The 15,129-nt window shown below is 37.2% G+C and overlaps 1 protein-coding gene across 6 annotated transcripts in view; it reads right to left on the bottom strand.

The window, feature by feature from the left end:
* Positions 1–15,129, bottom strand: part of LOC139979522 (uncharacterized) — a 148,388-nt gene that overhangs the window by 94,488 nt on the left and 38,771 nt on the right. For all 6 annotated transcript variants that reach the window (XM_071990426.1, XM_071990425.1, XM_071990427.1 and 3 more), the window contains 3 exons: positions 13,937–14,035; positions 10,539–10,566; positions 6,902–6,971 (listed from right to left, as the gene is read on the bottom strand). In XM_071990426.1, coding sequence (XP_071846527.1) covers positions 6,902–6,971; positions 10,539–10,566; positions 13,937–14,035 — 197 coding nt within the window. The remainder of the gene's footprint in view (positions 1–6,901; positions 6,972–10,538; positions 10,567–13,936; positions 14,036–15,129) is intronic.

Below are 15,129 nucleotides of genomic sequence, written 5' to 3' on the forward strand. Positions count from 1 at the left end.
GCAAACGAACGAGACTATAGGCAGCGAAGTGGTTGATTAAGATTCAACACTGTTGTCGCCATTAATGAACTTGGAGCTTATTCACTTCACTCGGTCGATTTCCTGAATTACAATCTACAGTCAATTTGAATCAATCCGATGAATATTGAATTTATGAAGTGAAATGAGGCATTGTAGTGGTAGTAGCATCATACATAACTGGATGATGTTACAGCCGAGCTGCTAGGACGATCTGAGTAAAAAAAACAAAAATATAACCGCAGGCGGGTGGGTGACTGGGAGGTTATAAAAATTTAACTGTGGAATCATGGACAGAAAAAGAGTTGATCTTTTGCATTATGAAGAAATTTAAGCTGAAGTAGAAAATAACCATGTAGGGAATAAAGCAACCTGATATAGGATATGGGTTGGGCAAGGGCATGAGGATGCAGTAAACTATTTCTACTTCACATCAAATCAGTGGTAGATCAAAAAAAAATAGTTTTGTAATAAACTTGGATCATCTATCTATGTGAAGGAGTTCATCAATGACTATGCAGTTTGCATTTAAATTCCATTCTTGAAAAAGGAGGCTGAAACAATAGCATTCTTTAAAACCCTTCTGACTCCTTATGACTCCTTATGTTTTATAAAAATATGTATAAAAATATATAAATATATAAAAATATATATATATTATAATAATCATTAACTTGAGTCAATTTGTTTGATGCAAGATTGTACTATGACTACTTTAAATCCTTCCTTCCCATTCTCCTTCCTACCCATTCAACTTCAAGGTCTCTCACATTATACTACTGTATGTAGAGAGCAATTCAATTGAACTCATACAATACCATGCACACTATCAAGTTCATTCATTTCACACAAATCTTTAAAGGACCAGTCATGAATTCTATTGCAACGTTGAACTGCATTCATGTTTATTCATATTTATGCATCATTCATTTTGATACATATTTAAAAGCACAGTTCATGTTTATTCATATTTTTCTAAATACATATTACAAGGGTCGTTTATGTAAAGGGTCATTCGTGGCTATATTTAAAGGATCATTGCGTTCATAAATATTTAAAGGGTTATCTTGAAAATATATTTTAACGGATCATCTTCACATACATTTAAAGGGATCATCCGTATAATTTCTAAATATTTTTAATGCTTTAAAATTCCACACATTTGAGTGAAAATCCATTTAAGTTTTTGTGTCCTTTGAGTCAGTCACTCATTCAAGGAAGAACATGTTACATCAAACTATACTGTCTTGTAAATTCATACAGATATTTGTTTATGAAGCATACTAACTTTTACAGACCTAAAAATCTATAGCCCAAATATTGTGTTTAGCAAATCAAACATTTTGCGCTTGTTTACACTTCTGAAGAGACTTTAAAATGTTACCTATCTTGCAGGAAATGTCTGATGATTACTTTAATATTCAACAGTTACTTTCTTTAGGCCCCCAAGTTCCCTGAGGCTATCATTCAGTGACTCACCCATTCACTATAGAAGAGGCATTTTACATGTCTCTGACAGAAATACAGACCTTTGAGATTTGTCAACGGGGGAACATTGCATTGATTTTTGTTAGTATATCTAAATGTTTGGTTTCTCTACGCCACAAAATCATTGCTTTCACTAAGCATATACTGTATATGGCCCTTGGATGTCTTAATGTTCTTTATAATGCCCCTGAATATGCTAGAAGGTTAATGAATGATGATTCCTACATGGGGGGAAGGGGGGGGAACATTGTATTGGTGTTGTTCTAAGGATTTAATTCCTCTGTGTTAAATGCAATGATCTGTTTTCACTTAGTTCGTACTGTCTAACTGTCTAACAATTTTCACGAAAACCCACCCTTGTGTTGCCAACCCATGGTTTGCAGATCGTTGTGCTAGCAGATCAGTGTGGTTAGTACTAACCAATAAATCCATTCAAAAATGTTTTGTATCTCACAACTGTAAATGTAGTATAATTTCGTTATTTTGAATTGCTAACCTTCAAAGTTAATGACTAGCTTGCCTTCACAAATTATTCATAATACCAGGGTTTTTCCAATATTAGCTGGTAGTAAGACCAGGGGGAAACTCCTCCCAGCAGTGACTTGCCTTTAAAAAATCATTAAATATGCAACACAAGAGTAATTTGCAAGCTAATAACCTTGGCTGAAGTTATTACTGCAGATGGAGAGAAGTATAAATCGAAACAGAATCAGTGCTTACATGGTTTGATGATTAGGAATCTTGTGACATAATACCACAATGATGAAAGAAAGACAAAGGGGACATTGTTGTTGGTAATTTATTTTGCATGCTCACTATTATTCAAAGAGCTGAATTTGCATTTGTAATAGGTTTTCTGATGATATCCATATATTTGATATTTTGACATTTGGACCCCTGATCACCGCAAATGACCTTTGACCTCCACCCAAAATAATACGTTTCTAGTAGTTACTATAGGGAAGACATGTGCCAAGTAAGAGCTATGTGGTGTAACCTACCTGGGGAAATCGTATTTACAAGGTTTGTGGCTATACAGAGTTTAACCTTTGATGACCCCAAGTGACCTTTGACCTCCGCCAAAATAAAATTTAAAAAAAAAAGTAAAGTTCTTGTACTAATTATAGAGAAGCCACATGCAAAATATTAGAGCCAATAAAGTTTCCTATCTGGAGATATCATGTTTACACAGATTTCAAGTTTTAAACCTCTTGTGACCTTGAATGAACTCTGACCTACACCAAATTGTTAACTCCTTTGTAGTTCAGGTTCTGGAGATACAGCATTTTGGAAATATTTACATTTTGCCCTCTGCTGACCCCAAATGACCTCTGACCTCCACACAAAATAATAGGTTTCTTGTACTAATTATGGGGAAGCCGCATGCCACGTGAGCTGCAGAGGTTACCCATCTTGAGATTTGTATTTGTATTTACCAGCTAGGGTATCACATACACACACATTCACCGACACACACCAACTTGACTGCATAGGTTACTTGCCTGCCTACGGCAAGTAACCAATAATTGTGAGTTTTACAGTGCTTACAAGGATCAAAACTACTAACTCTTCCACAACTGATATACTTTCCAAGGTCATTCCTTTCTTTTACTAGACTTCCAGAATACTCAAATATTCCTGTTTATGTAAAATATACAAATCAAGTCTCTTGGAAGGATTTTGGTGGGGCCGAGAGGTTTAAAAGTTGAGCTTCTATTTTAGTGTTGTGCTCACTCAGCCTATTTTACTGTACAAGAAATAAGTTTAACAGCCAGTGCCCCTTTGAAAATAACTACCTAAAGTTGCTTATTTTAAAAAATTCAGAATGCTTATTTTTGAAGGGGCATTAAAAGCAAGTCTTTCGAGATCTTCTAAAATTCTATATAGATCAACTACTAGAAGACTAAAGACATTCCATTGTCACCAACAGAAAAGGACTATTTATTTTGAATACCTTATTAGGTTTGTCGAGCCGGAAAGGGGTTATAAACACATGCATATATATCAGTCAGGGAAGCAGAAATGATTCTTAAAGATAAACAGAATTCCTACACAAAAAAAGTATATACATGTATTGGTGTAGTGACGGGAGTCCAATGGATATAACATATTGGGCTGTCCTTTTGTTCTTTACTGTGATCAATTAATAACTATCATGTCAGATCTGTCAGCGAATAAATTGAAAGGAAGCAGCTACTAATTGATGTCAACGATTGGCAAAAATTACGTTTTGTGGTTGAATTGAAGCTGTGCGTGTCACTTGAATCATTTCTACCGCAAAATCAAATTCCATGAAACAAGTTTCCTTTGCACTTCAAAGCAGCTCTTGGAGTTGCTTTTGAACAACTTTTCAAGAACTATTCAACCCACAGCAATGTTGTTCATTAGCCTAACTAGTCAAGTTTCACCTCTTAAAACGAATGAACTTAGGGCCACAGACTTTCAAAGTTTACCTGCGTTTCACATATGATTACTACTGATGTGAAAATGTCAAGCGTCTGCGAGACAAATGTTGTGAAGACAAAAGAGTTGACTTATGACTTGCTCATTAACATTCACTTGGAGGAGATATCTTTGAGACGTGTCTTAGTTTCACTAATCATAATCACTGTTTTCACAAGCAGATTTTCAGTACGAGCACAACAGCATGAGTACGAGTACAACATCATGAGTACGAGTACAACAGCACGAGTACGAGTACAACAGCACGAGTACGAGTAACAGCATGAGTACGAGTACAACAGCATGAGTACGAGTACAACAGCATGAGTACGAGTACAACAGCATGAGTACGAGTACAACAGCATGAGTACGAGTACAACAGCATGAGTACGAGTACAACAGCATGAGTACGAGTACAACAGCATGAGTACGAGTACAACAGCATGAGTACGAGTACAACAGCATGAGTACTAGTACAACAGCATGAGTACGAGTACAACAACATGAGTACGAGTACAACAGCATGAGTACGAGTACAACAGCATGAGTACGAACACTACAGCATGAGTACAGGCACAACACCATGATTACAAGTAGATTTTCTTATTGGAAGAGTACCAGTATAAGTACAAGACTAAGTATGAGTACCCGTACTTTATTTTGCACTAGCTGCTTCAAAATGCCTCGAGTACAACATAAAGATACAGAGATTCATGAGGGGCGGATATGAGTACAGGTAGCTTCTGCTAGAATACAAGTAGGAGCTTGAACTTACTACAAGCATGCTCACTAACTCTCAATAGGTTCGGTAACATTGTTAACCACATTTATGCAGCATAAACATTCTCTTAAAATACAATTTTAATGCAACTCCCAGCAGAAAGGCTACACGAATAGTCCAACTGAAGGACAAATCTGGACTTGTAAAATACGTCCACGTATATCCAAAGGGAGGAGGTTAATCACATAGGTATTAAATTAGAAAAGCTTTTAGTGTGTAACAAATTCCAGTTCAAATCTCAATCCCATCAGCAAATAGCTCCATAACAATAGAATGCATACTGTTTCCATTCACTTCAAAACCAATGTATTGTTAACAGACTCTTTTGTTCAAGTTAAGATAGGTCAGCAAACATCAGGATTGGTTACTCAGCTGAGGGGATCAAAGGTGTCCACTGAGAGACAGTTTGATCCTTAGGAAGTGTTTCGTGCAAACAAGTATCCAATGAAATACAATGTAAAGTTTATTGCTTAAGAAATATTTAGCACAAACCTTAACAATGAGTGATTAATTTATTTGTAGTGGGGTGATGTGGACATTTCATTATGAACATTTTTAATATTTTCACAGATTTTTTTTCAAAACTTGTAGTCTATGGGGATATTAAACTACTGTTGGAATACCTAACCATACTTAAAGGAGACACACAAACCCAACCATCTTTATGCTCTCTATATGATAGAGATGATTCCCCACACAGCTAAGAAGAAATCTTATTTCATTTGGGAGATATCACATATTTAATGTTCCTTTGCACACAAGGCTGAAGACTTGATCAAGTAACATGTGCTTCATTTTCTTATGTTCTTTTTTATATTTATTACAGTGTATATTTTCTGTAATGGAGTTGGATTATGCAAATGTTAAACCTTAAACGTTGAAGCTGGTAACATGACCTTATGATACAAAGCAAAAGTAAAAGCTTTGAATTCCTAATGGCACTATGACATCACAGTTAAACAAAACGACAGCCCCCACAACATGACTTCTAAACGAGGGTATCTCTTTAATGGAGCAATCTTTTCCTTAGTTGTCTGTGGGAGTTGTTTCTTCACAAGGTTTGTCATAAAGGCTAAAGATTCTTTGCATTTGTGTCTCCTTTAAATAACTATAAAGCCTGATCAGCAACAATACAACAAACATCTGACATCAGGATAACACTCCCTGTGAGAAATGATATGACTCATTTAAGTTTATCTTGTATACACTTCAGGAAAAGCAGAGGTCATTGAATTATTTTATTCTGCTGACACAGATCTTTGTGTTGTGCTATTCTTGACAGGAACAAATGAAGAGTAGATAAAGGGAAAGGCGGGGGGGGGGGGGGGGGGGGGGTGGGAGCTCTCAGCCTGTGCCAAAGCATCACATTACTTACCTCCTTGTTATGCCTTCATCCACGTTCACACAGCAAAGAAAAGTTTTGCCCTAAATGGACTCCAAGCTAAGATCTTTAGGACCTCCTGTGCTGTACCAACTGGAGACTCGCAGGCCTCAGTTGAGCTTCTTCACTGAGTGGAACACTTTTAAGTAATATTACCAATTACGTCAGAATTACATACTTAAAACTTATGGATTGTGAATGGACTGCAAGGGAAGAGCAAATTCCTTTACAAACAGATTTTTTTACCTGGTTAATAATATAACATTCCCTACCCTCATTCCTTCATCTAAAACACTCAATTCTAGTTCACATCTGTTTTTTTCAGTGAGAGGTAATAAAGCTGAACTGACACGCATCCACATTTGAGAACGCAAGGTGGATCAACGACCGGCAGCGACCATTATGCAGTCACTAAAAGGTTATGTTCACTGTCTCCAGTTCACTGAATGTGAGGACATTGTTGTGTATGTTCGTATATGCTTCTGCGCCAATTTATTTGGATGTGACTAGGTCAAGTGGCTGGAGGTCTAAGGTCCCTTGATCCCCACGAGCATCCACACTACAATCTTGATCACCCTTGAGGGGTCAGGATAATCCCTGTAAGAGAGATCACCATTGCGGGGTCTGATATTAAGTACGCTAGCATCCAAACTACGATCTTGAGCGCCCTTGCAGGGTCAGACCCTACTTGCGTTCTATTATATGTGAACAAGGCTTTAACATATATGTTGGCCAATAACGCAAGTCCTGTGGGGTTCATGCTCCTCACTTTGGGAAAATCAATTTCTTACCTAGTTTCCTCTTTTTCATCTTCTTCTTCTTCCTCTTCTTCTTCATCTTCTTCACCATCTTCTTCAAGTTCTGAAAGAAATGAAAAAAATGTGGAGATTTGGAGTTTTGTTCTACAACAGAATTTGGTCAACTAGATACCCGGTTCTTTCAGCGATAATCCTTCCTCGCTAGGCCTTGGAAAGGTTTTGTCCAAATAATCCTTTTCAATTACTTTTGAAAGATTAATTATGTACCGGATGAAAAGACAACAAACAGGGTGCCAACATTAATTCAACATCCCATGTAAAACAAGATTCAAACTGGGACGAACAAATTGATACCTATAGGTAAAACATTGCCAATATATATTTTTTGGAAGAGGGGGAGGGATGGATGGGTGGGGATGTATATTGCCGGCAATTATTAGGAAAAAATGCTGTTATGAGAGTTCTATAGGGTTCTGCTGTATAATTGCTTTTCATCATTCTGGAAAAGTTATGTTGAGCTGAATGACAATCTTGTTTTCTTTTCTATCTCTTTTTTTTCCTTTAATTTTCACTGACAAGTGAAATATATGCACAAAACAATAGCCGCATATGCTGAGAAAATTATAAAACTTACTGGTTTTCAAAATACAGCAACATGACTGATATTTAGAATTTCCTACTGTTTGATGTCAAGACTTAACTTTTGCTTGAAATCATACTTTAATTCTAAAACAATCCAGGATCTTCAATGAGCGAGACAAGACTCACTATAAATCCGGCCCCTGCCCCCCCCCAAACTCCTCCAAATCAATGATCAGGATGAAATCTAGTTCAGTGGACTATTGACTTGACTATTAATAGAAATTAACTTTTGACACGATCTGAATACTGTAGATAAACTTTCTGATGTCTCGTAATATCCCACCGACCACCGCAACCCACTTAACGTGTTTCCTAAGTGTAAGGTTCGTCGGATTAAAATAGCAAATTGTAACATCAGGCACCATATATTACTTTTAACTGTTGAAGACAGTATCATCAGAACTGTGGCAACTATTAATGCACAAGTCACATTGCACACACACACACACAGCAACAATGAAACATTGCATTAACCATTAGAGTAGTATAAAAACCACCACAGCCTTTATAAATAACTTGGCAGCTCCATTGGCTATGGTCCATGGCGATTAGCTTCCACTTAATTGCTTTTCAAGACAGGATTCCACAGCAATAACAAGAGGAAACCGGGCGAACCAACTGGTAAATTAGGGTGTACTTACACACCATTGACACACTTAGTATAAAGAGAGCAAAGCAGCACAATTCTATGAGGATGGAGATAACCCTATAGTGAAGTGGGTTCTCTGTCATAACAAACAGATCTGTCAAAACAGTTGATCACATTGTGTAATACTACTGTAAGCTATACCACATGCATGTCAATTATTTGCAGAGGAAAGTTGCTGTTACTTAGCAAGATATCATTTTAAATTCCTTAAATACTTTTATGAGACCTGTCTCTAACTTAAGAATTTTAGATTTTCAGATGGTTAATTAAAATATTCTTCCTTTTTGTCAAGGAATTTTACACTTGTGTGTGTAAATTTACTTGCTGTTTGCAATGTTAGTGCAGAATCTTCAATTGCTTGATCATCACAGCTAGGTTACAAAGTAAAATATCTGGGAAATTTAGTGTTTTAGAAGTTAAATTCTTCTTATTTATGAAATCAAATGGGATGTATTTCTTCTATTGATTCTGTAGGTAGTCCCTCTACATTTGTTCTACTTTGAGGAACTTTCCCTAAAGATCTTAAAAAAACTTCCCATTCGCCATCTCTCTCTCTCACCCTAACATTAATTACCATCCATTTAAGTTCTGAAGTTATTTGCAACAATTGAAGTTTCTTCATTAACTGATGCATTAAATGAAGTTTGCATTAAATGAAGATGCATTAAATGAAGTTCATTAAATGAAGTTTCTTCATTTAACTGATGCAACAAAATGACAGAAAATGCCTTCAATTATTTATTACATCCATTTCTGATTTTCAAGTTTCATGACAAATTTCATAACAAAACACCATTATTACATAGTAAACTAACTTATCCATTAAAATCTGTTATAACATTAGCTTCCCCAAAACCTCAAAATTGGTGTGAATGTAAAGGTCAATGTGCTCACTCATCTATTCCACTTCTGGTCTTTCTTCCACAATGTCTCTTATTGAACCATTGACGTATACTGTGAAATATAACGCATCGCATGTATGTAATTACATACGAGCCTCCGTTTTTATCTCATTTCACATAGTTAACGTGGGTGAGTCGGCCTGTACCCCACATTCAACCTCTCACAGCCGTGCCGCCGCCGGAGGAGGAGGAGGAGGAGAGCTCCTCGTGAGCCGACGGTACGGACATAAATAAAAATAGCGCACATTCCAAAGTGAGTCTGTCTGGCGATATGTAAATGAATGAGGTGGTAAAACATTTTCACTGAGCAAACTGAGGACTGAGAGGTTTCGTGGAAGGCAATCAGTCGTCATCTTATTCGCTGTATACCGTTGATTAGGTTTAACAAGATCGATTGAACAAATGTCTCAAGTTGTGTCTACATGCTCTCTACCGTGATTCGTAGAGTCGAGTCAAACCCTGATATTAAAGGTAAAAATACCCCAAAGTTTCCTACATTGTTTAATTAAAATCTTCCTTATACTCCCCCATAGGATGACTAAAGATGTAAACAAGTTTCCTGCTTGTACGAATAATGCTTTTACAAAAACAATTTAAAATTTTTTTTTTTAAATTATCATGTTACACAAGCTAGGAACAGCTTGAAACACCTTTTGATTACAAGAATTGGTAAACATATAATGAATATAGACTACATCAACATAACAACTCTGGGTCCCAAAGTTTGTTTTCATCTTTTTGGGGATAATATACATATCTGACAGGTGCAGAGCCTTGTTAAATCAACCAAGCCGTTCTTTCAGACAGACACTTAACAAGGAAAAGATGGTTGCTCTATGAAGAGATTGGTTTCAGTATTGAAACATTGTACATTATTGTGAACAAAAAAAAAACTGTAAAGCAAGAGACTGCTTTCTCTGAAACTTAAAGGTTATCCTTTACAGGGTCTGCAGTTAACATTATGAATCAGACCCTGCCTTTAATGTTAGGCATTACCACAAGGTCAATTGATTTGAATCTCTGCGCATTTACATTAGATCGTTTAGAACGTTTAGAACGCTCTGTATCAGACCGCGACCTTGCGACCACTTAACAGGAAGTTGGGATTTGTTCATTACCAGAAACTGCGAGACACCACACGCCGACATGTGATGTGCAAATGCTGTGGTTAATTCCTACTACGACTACTGAGCCAGCTACGTGCATAACAAACAAAAATGGAAGTAAAACATCAATGCTTATCCCAGATCAACCCTGAGCTTACATTGCAAATTGAACCCTGAGCTTAGGGTCTGATCCTAGTCTATCATGGGTTTCAAATCCCAGGGTCTCATCTGCGTTTACACAAGTCAGACCCTGAGTGCTGTGTTCAACGCCGGGCTCCTCTGCAGGTGTACAGAGGATAGAGGGGGGGGGGGTTTGAGGGTCAGCCATGATAAGCTATGCCTGATGAGGGATTTCGTGTCTGTTTACTTACCTTCAATAGTCGGTGGGATCTCAGACACCTGGAAATTGAAAGAAAAAAGAAAGTGAACACCCTGCTGTTTTTTCAATCCTATTTGTTTCCTGGATAAGAACAGCCAAAGAAATTAACTTCTCCATTAGAAAGCCTTTACCGGCTGAAGTATCACTTCATGTTCATTACCCCGGTTTGGTCTCTTCATAACCTCTGACATATCACTCGACTGTTTCTAGAGTGACCTGGTGATCCTTTGACACTGACCTCCATGGTGACTGGTCATATATGATCAAAATACTTCATCAGCTTAGGGATTCCATGCCAACATAAGACATTAATTTAACCCTTGGTCAAAAAGTGTACTACTTTATATTTAAGTTAACTGTGCTGTGATCTAAATACCAAATAGGTTATTTTCAACAAAATATACATACAATAGTTTGTTTCTCTGTTTACAGTTGAACAGTGCATCACATATACACATGCATTAAGGCCCGGTCACACTATACCGATTTTTTATCGGAATACTATACGATTTTCCCAGAGGAATCGTAACAGCCAGTTTTTCGTTCGGGTCTTCTAGCCACAGTGATAAAGGACCTGATTTGCTATCTGTTGAGCCATTCCGATGTGGAATAGCCCTCTCCTAAATTTTGATATTGACTCTGTTTCCTTTTATCGGATAGCTATCCGATTTCTCTTCCGATTTTTATCGTTTTTCGATGTCATGTCACTTCAGAATGTAGTCCGTTCCAGAACCCCTCAGATTTAGAGTAGGTATTCAAATATTCCACTGCATTCATTACATTCACTACCACAAACCTCACTCTTCGGCCTAAAATCGAAAAAATCGGACCGTATTCCGATAAAATATCGCTGTAGTGTGACCGGGCCTTTAACAGACCTTGAATCATATTCACATAGATCAGAATATCTATTCCCAATGACCAGCTCTTCTAACATTTAATGGGATTTTCTAAATCACAAAGCATACAATATCTTATTATACAGTATGCCTTTCAAATGTGAACTATTCTTTTTCTAATTTTAACATGAACAGCAATGACAGCAAATACACAAAACTAATCAAGATCTACCCATACGATCACTGAATATTCAATTACAATCATGCCTCTTAGGTTATTTATTCAGCAACATGTTTAGATTATTCATTGGTACAGAAATTTAATACTAATTATTCAAACAGACTTTCAGATATAATGTAACTTGTATCTCTTCTAAGACACTTAAATAACTATATTACTATTTACATTGATCAATGCAGTTTAGCAATCATCATTAATTAATTTCCATTATGAAAGCTGCTGAATTAAAATAAAAATGTTAAAATTGCAGACATTTAAATTTTCCTGAAAAGATCGAATTTTTGAGTATCCTCACGCTTCCAACTATATCGCTGCATTGGACATTCGTGTCGGACTTGTAAAGTTTGAATCTACAAACATGTCTGGCATTGCAGCTATATTGCAGTCCTTTTGCTGTCATTTTGCTTGCCAACACCCCCTTCCACCCTCAACTCCTGCCCCCCCCAGTCACCAATATCGACTAAGTCATCAACTCAAGTAGCTAGCAGGAAACAGTTATCAACACATCCTAGTCACTATCATTAACCCCCAATCGCAGGCACTAACACCAAATAAAAATCAATAAAACCTACAAGGTCCAGTTTGTATCATCAACTTCCATATCAACACCAATTTCCAGTCATTCCAGGCAACAAAATTTCTACTACCTGTACTAACACCACATTCAAATCAATTACACCTACTACGATAATTTTTTACGGCCAATTGTCATCAACACCAATTTCCATTGACTGCACCAAAACTAGCAGTCACTTACATCAACTACCTGCACTAACACCACATGCAAGTCAATGACACCATCTACGTTAATTTGTACCGCCAACTGTCATCAACACCAGTTTCCACCGATTTGCACCAAAAATCGCAGTCACTAACATCAGCTACCTGTACTAACACCACATGCAAATCAATAACACCATCTACGTTAATTTTGTATTGTCAACTGTCATCAACACCAGTTTCCACCGATTTGCACCAAAAATCGCAGTCACTAACATCAACTACCTGTACTAACACCACATGCAAATCAATAACACCATCTACGTTAATTTTGTATTGCCAACTGTCATCAACACCAGTTTCCACTGATTCGCAGTCACACATATACCACCTTCCAGGCAATGATACAAAGTTACAAGGTCCAACTGTAGTACAAACTACAAGTCATTAAACCATCTAGTCCCTTGTCTAATTAAATACATTAGATCAGCCTCACCATCACCAACCAATCCGTACCCACAGGGAAGAGATTCTCGATTTAAACATCGAACATTCAAACATATTTTCTGCCGAATATGAGCTACATAAAAGTCATAACGCTCTCTCCCACACAAACACTCAGCTATTGCTAGTACTCGGCTCATAAATTTCTTTCTATGCTTCAGTTGAGATTCTCAAATTGCATGCATTGCATCAAACTGCAAATACAGTCCCTGCATAAACACCAACATAAATTTAAAGGAAAGGAATTTCCTATTCTGTTACAGAAAGATACAGCACAGATGAACAAACTTAGAAATCATGGCAATCATAGCAACAGGATTTAGAACTTGAGCAGTTATATTTTCTTTTTTTTCCCCCCAATTAGAATTTTTTCAATTAACATTATTGACTCGGCTCAAATTGTGAGGCCAGAAACATGTAAGTAGATCTCAGTATCCTACAAAGGTGACTTCATATCTCATATTTGAAACATATCCGGTGGAAATGTGCTGGCAAGATATGCAGTTAATACAATGAAAGATACAGCACTGGAAATTATGTGTGTAACCTCATGGGATGATTTGGGTTGAACCCATAATTTCTCTAGTGTAATCTACTGCTTTTAAATATACTTCATAGCACAGAATGAAGTCTGCTCTCATTAACAAACAAATCATGTCAACAGGACAGCTTTTACTTCTTTTTACTTCTCCTAACTAATTGTATTAAACAGGCCAACTGTACCTTGACTGATCAGGCAGTATAAAAACATGCTCTTAAAATAAACTAACACAACATACATTTTTAAATTATATTAGTTGTACAGCTCTTTTAAGAAAGTTTGTCTTACGAAATGAGGATCGCATATTTGAAACATCTCAGAGGTAATACTCACCCCTAAAATAACACCCACGGTATAATGAATATTTCTGGACCATGAAAGTTTCTTAAAACATCGACCAACAATTACTAAACTCTTCGCTAATGTGACAGAGCTAGTGTAATGTCCCTCCCAACCACCTGTCCCCTCCCCCCCCCCACTTGTACTTTCTCATTTGTGGGACCCGATTATATACTTCTTTGTAAAAATGAATGATTTTCTCCTACCTGATCATTAAGGTTGAAAGGGAACCTGGGTGCAGTTTCCTCAATGGGTGTGTTGATGTTTGCAGAGAGAGGCTGAAAATCACATTGTTCCGTGTAAATCTAAGGAAAAATTGATCACCACGGAAAAGTAAGGAAACATAAACTTATTACGTACATCCAAACACAACATACAAGTGTTCAAAAGAGACCAAAGGTCCCATTTTAATAAATTATCAGCTGTGTTGTTAAAGATATCAGCTTTATTAAAATCCAAATATTTGACAATTCAACATTCATCATGCTTCAGAAGCACCCTAGAAAATGTTGAATGCAATCCATTTCAAATTGGTACAGACATTGTTTTTTTTTATCTACCCAAAATATTTTGAGTGCTCCACTATAAAATGGTAGACTCAGCAGATAGAGGAAGTGGGAGGTTTTCCAGAAGAAAACAGTACTGATTAAGTATGTATCAAGGTAAAGAGAGTGTGAGAAGAAGTATGTAGCAAGGGGAAGGTGGGTAACAGAGGAAAGAATGTGGCAGGGAAAGTAAAGTGGCAGGGAAAATATGTGGCAAAGGAAAGTAAAGTGGCAGGGAAAAGTGACTGACAGGACAAATAGAGTGGGAGGAGCAGTATGCAGCAAGGGGAAGGTGGGTAGCAGAGGAAAGACAGTGGCAGGAAAAGTTAAGTGGCAGTAGGAAATATGTGGCAGAGAAGAGTTAGTGGCAGGGGAAGTTGGCGGCAGGACAAAGAGAGTGGCAGGGAATAGTGAGTGGCAGGGGATGGCGTAGGAAAGTGAGTGGCAGGGAGGGTAAGTGGCAGAGAATAGTAAGTGGCAGGGGCAAGTGAGTGCTCTCAATAGTAAAATGAGGGCACAAAGTGGCAGACCTCTGTTTATTTACAATTCCTTTTACTTACTTCTTCCGCAAGAGTTACTTTTTCTTATAAATAATCTAGGTTACTTACAAGCAGAATATTGTCTGTATTACTATGTCATTTTCTTATTCATTTAATTCATTATTTGATCCCTCTTCCTCCTCCTCCAACTGTTGGGTTTTAGTTTAGAACATTACCAAGGATCTGGGTGGTTTAATCAAGTCCAAGAAACCGATATCCCAAAACTTTGTGATCAAGGTACTTTGAATGGTAGAATGAGAAGGAGAGGCATTGACCATAGAGGGCTCACAGTGTTAAAAAGGTTACCATGACATT

The sequence above is a fragment of the Apostichopus japonicus genome, chromosome 14 (assembly GCF_037975245.1).
Source record: "Apostichopus japonicus isolate 1M-3 chromosome 14, ASM3797524v1, whole genome shotgun sequence".
Taxonomy (NCBI): domain Eukaryota; kingdom Metazoa; phylum Echinodermata; class Holothuroidea; order Aspidochirotida; family Stichopodidae; genus Apostichopus; species Apostichopus japonicus.